This window comes from Fusarium solani (genome assembly GCF_023522795.1).
Source record: "Fusarium solani strain SB1 chromosome Unknown bctg00000004, whole genome shotgun sequence".
Taxonomy (NCBI): domain Eukaryota; kingdom Fungi; phylum Ascomycota; class Sordariomycetes; order Hypocreales; family Nectriaceae; genus Fusarium; species Fusarium solani.
Window position 1 is genome coordinate 924,158 of NW_027072152.1, and position 16,952 is coordinate 941,109.

Genomic DNA, 16,952 nt, shown 5'->3' on the forward strand with positions numbered 1-16,952 from the left:
GACACGGCATCGTCGATCCAGTTCTGCTGGAGGTCCCGTTGAGACGGCAGGCCGGTTGGTACCTTACATTGCGGTCTGCGTGTGCGTGGACACGGCATCATGGTGGTGGTTAGGCGGCGACATGGAATGCCAATGCTTTCTAGCAGCCTCGGATCCTGCGGTGGGGGCCGTTGCCCTGTGGCTCCAGAGGTCTCCAAGCCTAGCCTCATAACTGCAACTGCCATCTGCCTCGCTGGGTGCTCGCTCAGGCAGTGTCGAGTACGCGCGACAAATCGAGGTTGACGGTCTCGAGGTGAGGTGAGTAAATGAGGAGCAAAAGCATGTGGTTGGGAGATGGAGCATGGGGGCACGCGGGGTGGGGCACGCCTTCCCGGTAACCGTTCAATCGACGTCGACGTCGAAGCGCCCGGATGTGCTCCAGATGTGCTGCAGGTGCGTTATGGCACTTGATTGGCCGCGCTAGCTGGGAGCTCTTTCCCGGGACGGGCCAATGGGCGGGCCGATCACCGTCCCCAGCAGGGATCTAATCGCCCTCTCCTTCCCGGCCCGCTAGCAAGGGAAGGGGTCCACTCCACCTTTTCTCCAACCTACGGACGGAAAGAGCTCAGAGCTGCCCAAGCCCAAGCAGCTCTCAACGTTCACTCATGAGCATCAGCCTCTTGGATCTCTTGGAGCAGGATGTGCCTTGGCACCGAAATGGCATGATGAGGAGGAAATGAGGGTTCGGTTCACACGAAGCGAAGTGCACTTGCGTGCTTTCCTGTTTGGCGCTCCCAATGCCTCTCGTCATCTCAGGTCATTTCCGGCATTGTCCAACGGCTTTTTGGCGATTCTTTACCGAAGCACTTGCCTTGCACTTGCCCTTGCTGTGTAGATTCCCGCTCGTCACGAGTCACCCATGTCCAACTCACCCGCGCCAATGCCCGCCGGACCCACTTTCGACCTCTGACGAGCGTTGAGTGTTGGAAGGAGCAGGTGAGAGTCAGCAATTGACTCCAAGTATGAGTCTTCTCACGTTGTTGGACGTGGCGGTCTCTGGCTCTTTCCTTCTGGCATTGACTTGGTCGGATGTGGATCATTGTTTCCGTCCGAGTGCCTTGCTACGTACCCAATCCTCCCAACTCTCCTCCCGCATACACGATCTTTGGTTGCTTTTGCTCTACCCCTGGTCCATCCCGCCCATTGCTACCACACCCACACTCTATTCTACATATCCATTCGCGTATATCTCTTCTTCATTAAGCCCATGACAGCTCAGATCGCGTCTAAACACGTCACCTTGCTCATTTCATTTCCTTTGCCAGCGCTCCGCTTATAAGGCTTTGCTTTTCTTTACCGTCTGTCCAGTCCATCACCGCATGGGTCTGGGAGTCATGTCGGACAGAGAGCGCGGCTCGACCGCCATTGGGGCCTGTCTCTCGACTACCAGATCGACGATGTTTGCCCGGGGTCAGAGACTGAATCTCCACATGAATGCAAGTCGCCCAGCATCATCCAAGCAACCTGCCTCTGTGGGCCATTGAGATGGTTGACCGACCTCCCCGAATGCCCGGGACCGAGGACCAACAGAGGCAGACTGCCTGTCTCATGAGCAACGAGTTAACCATAGGGCTTGTTCTTGGACTCCCCGGGTGGAAAGCCTTTATCCCGACGTCTGTCTCATCGGCAGGTGGCCAAAATGGGCAACGAGCCTTGCACATCCAGATTTAGCACCAACCAACCAACAAGCAAGTCCCCTGTCGAACTCGCTTTTGCTTCTTGTCCTCTTCACCGCGCCTCAGCTCAACAAGCGCCTCGTACCTCAACCTCAACCGCTCGGCTATCCTAAAGAGGAGTTTACGGAATTGCGATCCTAGATACGGCGAATTTGCCTCCGTCTCCTGGATCTCTCAGCTCTCATGGCTAAGATCATGACCAATCCGGCGGTCCACTATTGCTCATAGGGCATCACACGACAACAGCCTCTCGGACAACAACTGGATTTGCGTTGTCCAACGCATCAAGCTCTATGTGCCGCGCCTTTCCTGTCAGATCATGCTAAACCGCCTCGAGACTTACTAATCCACGCGGCTACATGCTGTGGAATAGCATCCCTCTCGTGGCCAGCCCAAGAATCAGCCTTGAAGTGCAGATACAAGTGGATTCCTCTGCAAAACCTCCCTTGCTGCACGCACTTAACAGCCAAAAGCACGGTGCGGGCCTCAGCGCCACTGCCTTGAGAGTGTTTTGTCCACCAAACGCGAAATTGACTATCCCGGCGGACCGGGCTCGTCTTGTTCACGAGGGCTCCCCGTGATGCGACCTTGAGGTTCAAACGGCCTAGCAGACGGGCCTCGTACCCCACGGCTCATTGAATGTACAGAATATGATCTCAAGCTTGCTGCAGCCTCGCACGGACTGGCTCTTGTGCGCCCTTGTCGTGTGGGCGCGGATAACTGCAGGCACTCGATCTGGAAGATGCCCAACCTCACTCGGTGCTTCTATACCTCACGCTTGCGTCTCGTACCTGCTGTCCCACCTCAGGATGCCGTCACGGGCGGAGGCTCTTGGTTGTGGTGCAACTCATTCGTTGACTAAGATACCGGTCAGAGTTCCGGTCTACGATCTTGTCATCACATATTTCCTGTTGGCCCTGACAGGCTGGACCCGGTCGACAACGGTCTGTTGACCTGGCCGCGGAAAACCCGGTCACTTTTCTCACGCATGTGCCAGCTGGGGTATTGGTATGCCATGCTATAGCTGCGGCCCAAACCGCGGCCAGGCTGGTGGGTGGTATCTCTTACAGGTTGGGAGCGCCACTCAAGCGGGCCTTTGGCTCTGTGGAGATATTCGCAGGCCATTCGAGTATAGCCCCATTCCGATGATTTTGAGGCCATTGCTGGCATTGAAGAAGTGATTACGCCCCTGCAATCTCTCGAGGTCGCAGTGTGACGGCCATCACTCTCAACCGGCTCGAGGTTGCTCCGAGAGTTGACTGGTATTCTCAGACTCATCCAGACTCAGCATGACCTGATAGCGGCGTGTTATGAAGCCTTGTTTGCCACTTTAGCACGGCTCGTTCGTTTCTCTTGAGCTCTGAACCTGCCCGAAGTTCTCTCTGGGCTATACCTCCGAAGGAAATGCTGACTTGCAGGTGCAGGAGGAACTAGACGCACAGGACCAGTCGGCAATCTTGACTATCTTGGCCTTGCAAGCTATGAGACAAGCAAGGTCTGCCACAGTTCACAGCCATCGTTTTACTCCCAGCAGCCTCTTGGAGGTATTACTCAACTGTTTGCTGAGTCCTGAGCCGTTCCCCTCCCGGAGCTTGAAAGGCCTTTCCAGCTTCTCCACAGTTGCGAGCTGAGCCCCATGAGGCAACCAGCCAAGGATTCAGCTGATGTGACAGTAGCAGCACGAGGCATTTCCGTTCTGGCACTTGATTGTTTGTGAGTGGCTGGAAGAGCGCACGTCTGAGGCTGGATAATGAGCCGTGAGAAGAATCAAGATTGGATTCGAGAAGGTGTTTGAGGTCCAAGCTCAATCTGCAACACTCATCGCCTCATGTGATGCGCAACTTTGAGCGGCATTTCGTTTCTCGGACGAGAAACGTGGACCGTGCCTGAGACGGATGGGTATCGCGGAGTATACGACGGAGCGGCCACGCGGGCACTGTGGAGTTGGGGGCGCTCGATGTCTTCTAGACTGTGACAGCCTTGGCAAATAAGAAGGTTGGTCCGAGTGGCTGTCGATCGCTTTTGCACGTTTTCTGTGGCGGGTTGTGGATGTGATGGACTTGAAGATCAACGCCCGCTCGATATCCCGCCCTCCACTCCAGCCGTGCCGATTTTCACGCAGACTTGAGTTTGAGCACACTGTTGAGTCTCTGGCTTGGCTGACCTCCTTTCTCTTGTCACATTTCACTTACGGCAGCGGAGCTAACAGCACAGGTTTACCCTTGATGAGTGACCCCTCCATTCACCAAGTCGATGCATGTCAGCTCGCGGCATCACCGTCCATCACCTCGCATAGCTCCAGGATTCCCCACAATCGAATCTCAAACTCTGAGGCGCTCCCTCCATCCCAAGGAGGGAAAAGCTTTGCAATAGAAACGGCATAACACAGACGGAAGGCTGGACGTGTCAGACACAACCCCTCTCTGAGGCGTCGGCACTACACCACCATCGATCTGAAGCATCGAACGAGGTTGTGCTTGGATCTCAGTTGGACTCGGGCACGCTCCAATTGGAATCGAGCCGACCACGCGGGGGATTCTACGTTGTGCATGAATGGAATGCGGGCGCTAGGGTGTTGAAGGACTCGATTGGGCTGCGAACGGGGCCTGGGAGGGGACTTTCTGAAGCAGAGGTCAAAATGCAGACATCGTGCACATGAATTGGCTTTTGTGAGCGGGCGTTTTGCACCGGCCGTGGTCAGAGTGTTGTCGCCATTCATGTCTTGTGTCGTGCAGATGAGACATTGATTGACCACCATCAATCACGATCGAGGATTGCCGAGGAAGCGTGGGTGATGCAAGATGTTCAACTTGGACGTCAATGTGAGAAGGCGGATGCAGGAATGATGGGTCAACGCTTGTGCATCCTCGTCAAGTCACTTGCCAGCAGTTATCGAAACGTTGGGATCGGACCAAGAGATGTTGGCGTTACAAGCTCCTTGCTTGTCCAAGTATGCAAGCCTTTCGTATTAACAGCTTGGCAAAGGCGGCGATGGTGAGATACCGCGGTACTCTGATAGGACCAACCACTTAGACAAGCTTTTCTCTGGGTAACTTCCTATTTGCTCAAGACAAACTAACTACAGTTCTATTTCGCTACATCAACGCATGTCCATCTACTTGACTCTCGAAGCCATTTTTCAAATGTCTGCAGGCCAGGTTCCTGCTCTCGCAACGAGACTATATCCGCATCCCATCCCGCCGTCCTAAACCACTCGAAACTCTTTGAGGCATCACTCACCATCCACAAGACAGGATATGAAACTACTCTGTAAGTCTGAGGGAGAGGTTCTCCTACTGCCCTCTTAAACACGTCCTGAAGTTCGGAAAAGTTCAGTTCGTCGCCTGCCAGGGCAATGGCCTTGGCTGCCCACGCTTCAGGGTCCAGGAGCGCCTTGGCGGCAAAGATCCCAATGTCATGTGTGCTAATCATCTGCATCTTGCGGTCTGCGGGCATTCCAGCAGCCCAGAGTGATGCCATGAGCTGGCCAAAGAAGCCAGGGTTGTAGCTATCCATGAAGCCCGTCGGTCTTAGGATGGTCCACCTCTTGCTCGACTCTTCGCACAGCTGACGCAACCGGAGTTCGATGCGATGCTTTGCTGCAAAGTGAGGTACCTCTGTCGGTTGGGACCAGCTCACAAGGTCGCCGCCGCGGTCAACACTTGTGAATACAATGTGGTCGACTGTTGAGTGCGCTGTGGCTGCTTCTATGAGAGGGAGGGCTTGGGCTTCGTCATTGGGCGGAACTGTGACGAGAAAGATTGACGCGATTGATGGATAGGCTGTAAATATTGGCTCTGGATTTTGAGTCTCGCCTTGCACCAGCACAATGTCTGGGTAAGTTGACTGAAGGGCTTGAGACTTGGGTGATGAGATGGATCTCGTCAGAGCCAGAACTCGAATTTGGTGTTGAGAGGCATTGAGGGTCTTGTAGATGGCGTCGATGGTGGCTCTGCCTTGTTGGCCGGTGGCTCCAACGATGAGGATGTCTCGGGTCATTTTAGTGGTTGTCTATCAATATCGAGAGTGAGTTTGATTCATGGAATGTTCATCGAGGGCGATGAGGCGGAGTTATACCATGGTGCACGGAGACTTTTCGGATGCATTCCAACCGGCGACTTTCAGACTAAGACAAGCTAACGAACGGATGGTTTCAAGATGTCTTACAAATAAATACACAGCCTTGTTGGAGTATTACGACGGCAGATGAGTCAATCATTGCCGCATTGAGATGAGGATGATAATTAAGCTGAACGTCATTGAGGTGTTGATGACCAAGCAAGCAATCGTTGCCATAGAAGTTGTCTCTTAGAACTGGTAATGGCATGGACCGATCACTCAGGCTATCCAGCAGGTACAAGTTCCTCAAAAGATCACTATGGATGATTCAATTGAGGACAACTGCCATCATATTATAATTCAATCATGTTCTAGTGGACGAGAATGAACTCTCGTCTCCCATCACGCCTTGGGCTTGAGTCCCTGCGCCGTCCAAACCTCGACATGAAGGGCTCTAACCTCTTGATCCAAGCCCTCAACCGGTCCCTCAACTTGAATGCCCGGAGCAACTTTCTGGATACTCAACGGGCTAACAGGGCTCTTTCCAATACCGTACTCGTCCCTCCAGGCGCCCAACTGCTCCGTCGAAGACGCATATACAATCCTCCCAAGTCCGCACCACGCATGCGCAGCCGAACACATGGCGCAGTGCTCTCCACTTGTATAAACTGTTGATTCTGCGCGCTCAGTCGGGGAGAGGTTCTGTTGCGCCCATCGAGCGAGTGTGAACTCGGGGTGTAGGGTGGCATCTGAGCCGGTGGTCTCGCGGTTGCGGTCCGTCTGGAGGACATCACCAGAGGCAGAGACTAGGACTGAGCCGAAGGGCCAGTCGCCGGCTTGAACGGCCTCGCGGGCGAGGGAGACGGCGAGGCGGAGGTGCGGAATGTCCTTATCGTTGACCATGATGTCTGTGTCGATCTGAGGGGCTTGTATCTCGGCAAGCAACGTAGTGAGGTCTTATGCAGATTCAATAGAGAGTAAAGCAGCTGACAAATAGATCGTGGGTTTGTAATATCGTAGCTGACGTGATGGCGTCGTTAGATATCGACTTTTGAAGTGGCCCGTTGGTGGAATTACTAAGTTCATGATGCGGGGAAAGATGCTAGGGTTTTGATAGAGACGAGGGGGCCTGAGCAACATGAGATGGAAAGCAAACGTCAAAATTAAGCTTATTTCGCGATGAATATTAGTAATTGTCCAAGACTAAGAGAGGAGGTAGAGTATGCTCACCAAGGGAGAGTGAAGTGATTCAGACTTGCCGAGAGGTTGGTCAAGGCAGCAAGGTCAGGTCTTCAGTTCAGCAACTACTCAATGGAAATAACCAGGCCACTCCTATGCCCCTTCAGTAACGAGGACTCGAGTTCCTAGGCTTCCAATTGTAAGTGGTAGCTCTATCTGGCATGATGTATTTGGTCCAGCCTGGTTGAGGGCTACCCATGACTGACAACAGCGTGCGAGTGCTTTTCCAACAACAGGTCAGTCTGGACTCGAACAGCGTATCCCTCCTTGACCTAGATTCGAATATGTACAAGATGCAACTCCTTCCCCAAAAATATCGACTTGAGTCTGTTGCTCTCACGGGCACTTGACCATCACATGCATCGTCCGAGGTTCTCGGTTCAACATCAGTACAAGATGAATCATGATCAAACTCTCTAGTGAAGGGTATAATCAATTAGTTTTACATGGGTTGTCTCTCCCAGACTCGGGTCTACATCTAATAGAATACATCACGGTAATTCACAGTGACACTCAGTCGAGCTGTCACGCCCAGTGTCAAACGCCACAAGTTCTTTCCCGGGAGAGAGTGAGCTGTCAAAACCATGTTCATATCAACAGACTGCGTTTATCCAGTAAAACATCATATAAAATATCTAGCTGTTATGGCCCAACTGATCGCAGCTCTTCCAAGGCAGCTCACAAGTAGAACCCACACAAGGTCAGAAGCTCAAGTAGTGATGTCCGAAGACCGTCGAAAGGTTCGGCAAATATGCAACAGAGAGACACAATAGAAATGGCACAGCTAAACCTTCATTCGAAAGCCGATGTTCTTCACACGCCCCTATGCAGCTGTCAAGCCACGGTCTGTGTCGCCAACCCGGCTCTTAGTCTACGGGAGTACACATCGCACACTCCCCTTTGTCCAGTGCAGAGCTACATGTCCAGGAAGCAAAACTAGACGAAGTTTCAGAGCTACTCATTCTGTTAACAATGGTCAGTCTATAGTTCATTCATTAGGCATTCCATGGTGCACCCTCCTCGGCCTGTGATTCACCTCCTTGTCGGTGCCCTTGTCGGAGTCAACTCTCATCACACCCTTTCACGTGAAACTTTGATCATCAATAAGAAAGAGACTATTTCAAGCGTAATTTCAGCACCCATAGGCCAGGAAGATCCCGGCGACAAAGAGACCAAGGGAGATGCATATGTTGTAAAGTCCTGTGTTGTAACTTTAGGCTTCCATTGTCCTGAAGGACAGTAGACAACGCCACTATAGATAGTCCTTGTGGCTTTGAACAAAAGACGTATCTAACGTATCTGAAATAGTCATGTTCCTACAATAGAAACCACAAAAGAGTAACAAAGACCTTCAGCTGCCTCGCTTCACCCTTCCGCCACGAGACGTCAAGTCACAAACACAACTACACCAACTCCAACATCTACGCTCACTCCCAACCAAAAGCCCTATCGACAATCCCCATGCTTCACGTGGAAAAAAGCCATCTTTCTAGGACGCCGATCTCATCGAGAGACAGACAGGCGCGCGATGCGCTTTCACCGCCTGCCTAGGCGGCAGAGGCGTCAGCCCGGCCTTGTCAGCTGTAGGGCCATGTGACGGTTGCTCAAACCCGGCACGGGACGGGACCACGGGCGCCGAGGCAGATAAGAAGGCAAGATGCCGATGTAGAGAGGCAGCCGTTATGATTTAGAGGCTTGGTCTATTCAACAGAGGCTCGGTCGCTGATGGTGGCACATGCTTGCTCCCTGATCGTGGCTTTGTTGACAACTCGTATTGTCGGCAAGTTCCCGCGACCCAGGGCAGCGGATAATAAGCCAAAAGCAGAGGTCAAAAGACCTGACAGCCACAATCAAGACGCCATTTCACATGAAAAGAGGAACTCGGAGTTGTTTCAATAGTCGTCAATAGACATTGCAAATGCTAACTAACTAGTAGGGTATCTCAAAAGACCAGGGCTGGCTCGACGGCCGCCGTAAAAGGAATCAAAACTATCCTAAGGTATCTAAAGTAATGCAATAAACCCATCCATGCAATGCCGTGTGAATGCATATCCTTTCCCATGTGCCATGCCAGGCATCTTGCTCCAGTAAACCCAAATGTGTGCCAGCTGATTTGACCCAGTGGTGGGCGGCTGATGCAAGAACTGTAACCAATACCCAATGCCCCATGACCCTGTCTGTATTCAGACCCATTCCATGACAAGTAAAAAAAAAGAACTCCCATGCGCTAGCGATGCTTGCCAGTCCTTGCAAAGGACTGGATGTACCAAAACAAGATTAAGAAGAGAGAATAATAGGAAAAACAGAAGCGGCCGACCGAGGGAACAGACCGAAGCCTGATCCGTAACCGGCCCGCGTGCGGGGAAACAGGACCCTCTTTGGTCCGGTCAAAGGCCGAGTCTCCGAGGCCCACACCAGAGCGAGTAGCGTCTTCCACCCGCCCGGACAATCCTCGTAGCGATAGGGAAAGGAAAGCTTGGGCCGGTTCGGAATCATGTTTGTTTGTTATTGTTGTCATCCATTCCTCGGTCCGACCAAACTTGGCTGTTGGTGTGTTGACTCATCCCCCACCCCCACATTGGAGCCTGGGGAAAACGTGGCGAAGGCCTTCAGTCCGAATCCGAGAGTCCGTCCATGTCGTCATCGACCAAGCTCTGGTGTGGCTGTCGGCTATTGCATCCCACAATAGGGCAAAGTGATTAAGCCGGCGGTTAGAAGTGTTGCCGGTGTGTCGTGTGTGTTGCGAAAGTAGACCAAGGAAGGTTGAATGAAGGTGTGGTGGTTGCCTTCACGTGAAGTGTCCTTGTGTTGAAAGGCCATCTGGTATTATGATGGGGTAGTGGTGTAGAAGATCTGGCATGTGCATTCTGCGCACATGCGACTGTTGATGTGTGGGGTATCTCGGGGGTATCATATGTAGTAATGCAAAGAAAGCAGCCTGTGATCGTGTTAGTGACTGTTTGAGACAGACAGCAAATTCCAGTACGCACGCTATCATTAATCGTAACAGTCATGAAGAGCAACCAAAGCTCGTCTACTCAGCAGACTCCTGGATGGAGGTGAGCTTGGTCTTGGGACTCTTCTTGTTGGAACTGCTACGGCGCTGCTTTCGTGCGGCGGCGGCACGGCGACGCTCCTTCTCCATGGCGACGACGCGGATGAACTCGCGCTGCATAGCCGCCTGGCGCTCGCGCTCAGCCTGGAGGAGCTCGAAGTCGGAGATGACGTTGGGAGGAGAGGCGATGGCGCCAGGAGAAGAGCTGCCGGCGCTGGAGACGCTTCGGGCGTCATCGTCGAAGGGGTCGGGGAGGAACAGGTCGTCGTCGGAGAGATAAGACGTAGGGCGTTCCTCGCGGTCGGACTCGGAGAGGGAGTCGCGTCGAGGCCAAGAGGGGAAAGCGCAGGCCGAGTCGTGAGAGGTGAAGCTGCTGCGCGAGGTGATGTCCATGGGCGCAGAGGAAGCGCACATGGAGCTATAAGAGCCGTATGAGCCGAACATTGTGGCGGTTGTGGTTGTTGGTAGGCGAGGTGAGGATGGCGAGTGAAGCTCGGTGAGCTGAGAGGTTGCTGAATAGCAAGAGATGCTGTTGATCACTTTGATACTTGTTGTGGATAGCAGATAAATGGATCCTTGGGTGAAAACCCGGGGACGTGGGATTGTTATAAATGAAGCAAGACGGACAGGCAGCCGGCACAGGGAAGCCTGGGGGGGTGGGCGATGCTGGCTGGAATGGAAGACAAGACGGGAATGGGAAGGGGGTGGAGGCGTGTATCCGCCGGGAGGGGGTGTGGAGGGAGTGGAGTTTGACTCGAGGTTGGGGGTGTGGTTGAGGTAAGGGTCTCCGGCGAAGATTTCCTCGCAGCAGAGCAACGGCAAGGGTCCTCTGCCTGGGGTCCCGTCAGGTCGGGCGTCGGGATACGGTGCGGTTAGGCTTGCTTTCCGCTGGCTGTCGCTGGGCTGGCAGGCTGTCGGGAAACCTCGCCGAGCTTGTCAGTGGTAGAGTCCAGTGTGTGGGGGGGTGGACAAGGGCGTGGTGAAATGAGCGGTGGAAGACAGAGACGAGAATAAGGGCGGGTAAGCGGCGGGCATGCGCGGAGCGGGTGAATGGCTAAGCTTCCTTTCCAGCTGGGAGCCCAAGAAGGCGTGGGAGCGTGGGTGACTCTGACTCTGACTCAAAGGGGGGGCGTGTCTTTGTCAAGATGCCGGCTCGGTATCCAGATTCTATTCCCGCCAAGACCTTTCTTTTCGTTGCTTGTTGTTGTCGCGTCCACTTGCCCAAGATGGTCCACAGAGTCAAGTAGGTACACGACTCGCGAGAAGGAAAAAGGAAGAATAATCGAAGGATGAATTCTCAAGCGCTGCAGTAATGAGTCGAGCTGTCACGAACACTGCGAGAATGAGTCGAGCTTGGTAAAAGTGGTGATGTGGCAAACACGGTTAATTAATTGCTTGCTTTGTAGAAGATGGAATAATCAATGAGACGTGTGTAGAGAAACCACAACGACGAAAAAAAGGTGAGATAAGCATGGCTTCATAAACCCAACAAACAAACGTTACAATGACAAAAAAGACGGTCGGACATGTTGGGCAAGACAAAGGCCGCTCTCATCCAAGACAACAACAAAAAACCTGCTTTGATTGATTGCTTCCGTGGCTTGCTCGTTGTCTCGCCTGTTTGCTCTGCTTCCATCTGAACCCCTACGCGGCTGGCGCCTACGTCTTCGTAATCTGGGGGAGTCTGAATCATCATCACCACCCCCAAAAACAGGGCATTTATCACTCGGATTCGGAAGCACAGTCATGGGCGGCACAGCCGGTCGGGATTTGCTTGTAATAGGGAATAGATAGGTTGATTGATGACGAGTTGTCAGCGCGGCGCGCGGCGATGCACACACACACAAAACCACCTACAAACAGCAAAATACAGTACGACTGGATTACGAGTGTGTGATGAACACGAGTGAATCATCCTTACCCCGTGCCTCTCTATTGGCGACCATTACGGCTGCTTCTTTTTTCGTCTGACCCAGTCATACACTGCATTCCTGCTCGGTCGGCGGCATCGGATCTTGAACCATCCGTTTGATCATCGCAGCATCAAAAGAGACAATCATTAATCAATCAATCAATCGTTCAATTACTTGCTTGCTTGTGGCTTCTTGTCTCCTGTTGCTTTTTCCTTCTTGTCTCTCTCCTCTTTTGCCTCTTCCCCCCACGCCCCCTCTCTCCCCCTTTCAGGCTCTGTGAGAGAGGCCCCCCGCGATGGCCACAGCAGCCCAAAATCCGCCCTGGGCTGGGCTGGGTGCCCTGGAATCTCCCGAGGGAAACTCAGCTCTCTCTCTCGGGGGAAGAAAAGGGCGGCTAACCACACACCCTCCTGGCCCCCCGTTCCCGTACCTTTGGGCACTCTATTTCCCATCTTGGGGGTGGACAGCGGCAGGGCTTGCATCCTGACCGCCTCCCTTGGTGACAGAGCACGCCTTTACAGGGCTCCGATGGCCCATCTGCTCTACGCGTTTGAACCGACCGCCCGAAGGGAGTCGTTGATCGATTGGGTTGCATGTGCGGCGACTGTCCGGACAGAGAGAGCTGATGGGATGCCTATCCACCAGTAAAGTCGCTGATAGTAATTGTTGATGCTTTTTCACCGCCGGTCAGCGACAGCATGAAGCAGCGAATAACTCGCCGACAACCAACTTGAACACGATGGGGGGGATAGGAACACGCGCACCTATCCGTTGCGAGCCCTGTTCATCCGCTTCTTCATTCATCACTCTGACTCTATCGCGACTTTGTGTGTTCCCTCCCTCTCCAATCGAGAAGCCTTCTTACCAAGCCGCTCCAATCCCAAGTCAACGGAACGGAATTCAGATTCCCTCTCCACTTTCCACCCCCATCTTCCGCCAATGACCCGGACCGGAATACCATCTCTCGCCCTTTTAACTTACTTCCCTGCATGCCCGTTAGCCTTTCTCCCTCGCAACCCCTCCGATAGAGCTCCTCCCATGGCGGACCGAGAAAGCTGCCCTTTTCGTCCAGACTGGGGGCCCGCACGAATCAGCATCCTCGCTCGCGCACCCCTCCCCTCACCGCCGGCCGGCATGGATTGCGATCCCGGTAGCCAATCACGGCAGCCACCGCCTTCTCCGCGATGGCTCCCCTGGGAAATCTTCGGTATCGCAATCGAAGACAGGAGTGGGGGCATGGTGGGCTTCAGGGTTTCCTATCCATGACATGAATCCCAGCTTGTGAATCTCGCCAAATTTCACAATCAGGGAAGAAAAGAAGCAAGAAATCAGTAACAAAATTTGCTTCAAAATTTTCATGAAAAATTTTCTATTCCAACCTCCTGGGTAGAGTATCATGCAAAAAAGCAAGGCGGCTATAGCGGTTATCCACCTCCGTCCTTTATTTTTCACACAAACTGTGTGTATCCATGTAAACACAAGCCTCCATACCCTTTAACCTCATCAGCCACAAGGTGCCACTCCGCCTTCCCGAGTTTCCTCGGTGCGGTAATGGTACTCGGAGCCGCGTCCGTAGTCCTTTAGCCGACTGTCAGTTTTCCACCTCTTGGCAAAGCCGCCCAGGCCAAGCCCTCTGTGCGGAGCCGTCGATAGCTCCAACCATGCTCTCGACTATCCTTTTTCCGCTTCCTTGGTGTATTTTTTTGCTGTTGTTTTCTCCCCCTTTGTGTGCGCGCGGCATTCCCCGTCCATGACTCTCGGCCCTGTCTCTCACGGACCATCAAATTGTCTTGATTGAATCAGGGGGAATGAACGCATCTGATAGATCGCAAAAAACACATCAAAATACGTGAGGCAGGTAAGGGATGAGCGCATGCGTTTGCAACTATGTTCGAGATTGGCCTGGAGGAGTCGAGCTTTTTTGGCTGCAATCAATCAGCTTCATCAGATAGTGGTAGCTCAACAGCTGCGTGCTTCCCCGCGGTTTCACTGTGATGATCTGCAGTTCCAGCCCGGTGCTGTGGCACACCCCGTTTGCGCCGCTCTCGGGTTCCAGAGCTTTCAGCTGTAAGCCCAGAGCGCTGCTGATCGGCCCTGAAAGCACCTGTCACATTCACAAGAAGCTGAGCCGCGATAGTCTGGCCCTTTGACCGAGCTCTGTCGGATTCTCAGAAGCTTCAGCTAGCATCCCACGGATTCTGTCCGTTGACAATGCCTCCCCCGCCGGAAATCTCTGCTACATTCCCGGTCCCCGCATTCTCATCCGTCTCTAGGGCGGTCAAGAGCAAATGCGCATCTCGGCCGCTTGAGGTGACCAGCCGAACGTTGCATGTGCATGTCCTGCAGCTACGGGACGGATGCAGTGAGTCAGAGGGAATGCATCCATTCTCAGGGTTTGTCTGCCCTCTCCTGTCGTATGCACCGCCATTTTGCAACCAACGACATCAGTCATGATTAGATGGAACAGCATCAGCAACAACAGGTGTAACAACGACAAGCGGGGGAAGGCGTTCCGAGATCAAACAAATTTTTCACCGAGCCCACAACTCATGAATATTCATTCACACCCCCCGGCATCAAAATATTTGCCGGCCCAAAATCATCTCGGGACAAGATACTTGTGTCCCGTCCCTTGTGCCGTCTGGGGAAGTCATTACTCAAGCTTGATTAGTAGACCCGGCTTCTTGGCCCTTCTTGACAGGGAATGTTCCACGGGAAAGTTGGAAAAAGGTTGCCTTGGTAATTCCGGCTCAAACACCTCGGCCCAAAAGCACAAGGGCAAAAAATAAAAATCCAGCAACTTGGGATTGGCAATCTCGCTGATGTGGAGTTTTCTCGGCTTCTGGATCGTTACCTGGTCCTTGGTTGACCCATGTCAATTGCTGCCGCACCCGCGCGCGCGGGTTCAAAAGCCAGCCCGGGGTTGGGAGCTGGGTGTGTTTTGGGTTGCGGCCTTGGATCCAATGCCTCGGTCAGAGATCGGTCATGAATTTCTTGGTTGTTGTCAGGGCCTCCCCCCCGGTGAAGGGGAAGGGGGTTGTATTGCCCAGCTTCTCTGACATCAGCGATGCCGCGGTTGAAGCGAAGGCGTCATCACCCATCCATCAGAAGAAGTGTGTGTGCGTGTGTGTTTACATCAGCTGCCTCAATAAGGCTTTCTTGTTTACTGTTCACGGCAATACGGGAAGAGACGCAGCGGAAACGGCACCGCATTCTATCTCTCATGGACGAAAACTTGTCCAAAGTTGGCAGCTGTATCTGTCTCGGTGCATTATCCAACCGCCGGTCCTTTATCTCGCTCGAGTCGATAAACGTCTTTGCTTTTCACCGAGTGTTTTGCCGCGGTGTCTTGCCGCCCCCCTCCTGGAATACTCCCCGAGGCCCGATTAATTGACCGCGTATGCTTCGGACAGAAACGCGTTTCGTTCCTAATCAATCAGCGCGAACCAAGGCACGCACACCGACGAGCGCGCCCTCCCTAGTCGCCTAAGCATTCATCCACCGCCAATTCCCATGCTCCCGCTCCCGGAACTTTGAATGGCCGGGTGCATTTGAAACCTTTATCTTGACCGGGGCAAGCAAAGCAGGGTGTTCAATCTTTTGGGGACCCGTCCCGTCGGTTGCCAAGGGCTTTTTGTCTCCAAATCTCGCTAAGCAAGATTTTTTGCTCCAACTTCAGGCTCTCCCGCTCCCATTCCCAGCCGACCGGCGACTCGGGACCACATTCCTGTGATCCGAGCGAGGGTTTACCCCATGTAGCCTTCTTCTACCGGGCGCGATAGCGTCTTCCGGGGTAAGAGAGAGCCCAGGACGAAAGCAAGGCCCGAAGAGACCCCCTTTGAATTTCCACCGACTCAAGGCCTTGCTCGCTCCGGCTCCACATTGGGAAAGACGCCGCCGCCCCCGGACCCGATCCGACGGTTCGCTGCTCCCAAAGCCGGGTATTTCCTGACCGTGCCCTCCAGGGGTCCTGACTCTCCTCCTTACTCTTTGGTGAGGAAGAAGATGCACGCCCCTGACATGGGGATGGACGGACCAAGTGTCGGAGGGGCTCCGTCGAAATTTTCTAGAGCTTCCTTTTCCTTTCGCCGGGACCCTCCCCGATGTCGTCCACCTTCTCTTTACTGCTTAGACGGGGGAGCCACAATGCTCGGTGCAGAGACCACCGACCATGTTCCGCAAGGTTGCACTAGAAGGTCGGTAGAAGGTCCGGTAGAAGGATGAGGAAGTTCGAGATGGATGCTCTGTGTCATGGAAAGCAAGAGTTTTTCGCCTCCTTCCCCATTGACACAAACCCAGATGCCCTCCTCTCTCTGTGTTGCTCCCTCGGGCCGACGTCTTACTGGACAAAGCTGAGGGAAAACACTGGGGAAGGATGGATCTCTTAGCTTCCGCATTTTCCACGTGCTTGCGGTGCCGCAACGATGGACTTTTTGCCTCCCCGCTCGCTAGAACACCCGCGGCAAAAAGGGTAATCAAGGGCGTGGGCAAAACGGCTGGAAGGAAAAGTTGGCCGGAGAGCCCAAAGGGGGCATCTCATTCCGCCCGTAAAGCACGCCCCCTCTTTTCCGTTCGGTGTAACCTCGAGCGAAACGGAGAGACGTGCTCCCAACTTCCCGAATCGTCAAAAGGTGAATCGCGAGTCGCGTAGTCAACCCCCTTCACCGTGGTCCTGCCACGCGATTGACAGCTTAACAGCTTGGGGGTGGTCGCGGGGTTTCCGTGAGGCGCGCGCCATGGTCGATGGTGAAGCTTCGCATTGAAGCCAAGGTAGGAAGACGGAAATGACTGCGATTTCCCCGGAGACGGCCAAGCAACGCCTCAGCTGGGGACATCAAAGACATGTCTGTTAATTTGGTGATCCCCCGCAAAAAAGGATACAGTGGAATGGCTTCCGGCCGATAAGAGATGCCGTTTTGTCTCCTGAAATCCGGAGGCGTTGAGACATTCATGTCTTGACTGCGTTCAACA

The 16,952-nt window shown here is 53.6% G+C and overlaps 3 protein-coding genes across 3 annotated transcripts; all 3 read right to left on the minus strand.

The window, feature by feature from the left end:
• Positions 1-4,802: 4,802 nt before the first annotated feature.
• Positions 4,803-5,714, minus strand: MRS44_007368 (uncharacterized protein; the record flags this gene model as incomplete). Its single annotated transcript, XM_046276989.2, has 1 exon — positions 4,803-5,714. One exon carries the CDS (start codon positions 5,712-5,714, stop codon positions 4,803-4,805), a length of 912 nt encoding a protein of 303 aa, XP_046129098.2.
• Positions 5,715-6,176: 462 nt separating this feature from the next.
• On the minus strand, positions 6,177-6,677 carry MRS44_007369 (uncharacterized protein; the record flags this gene model as incomplete). The annotated part of the gene is made up of 1 exon (XM_046280521.2): positions 6,177-6,677. One exon carries the CDS (start codon positions 6,675-6,677, stop codon positions 6,177-6,179), a length of 501 nt encoding a protein of 166 aa, XP_046129097.2.
• Positions 6,678-10,047: 3,370 nt separating this feature from the next.
• MRS44_007370 (uncharacterized protein) lies at positions 10,048-10,512 on the minus strand (the record flags this gene model as incomplete). The annotated part of the gene is made up of 1 exon (XM_046280246.2): positions 10,048-10,512. The coding sequence occupies one exon, from the start codon at positions 10,510-10,512 to the stop codon at positions 10,048-10,050; it is 465 nt and encodes a 154-aa protein (XP_046129095.1).
• Between the last annotated feature and the right edge of the window lie 6,440 nt (positions 10,513-16,952).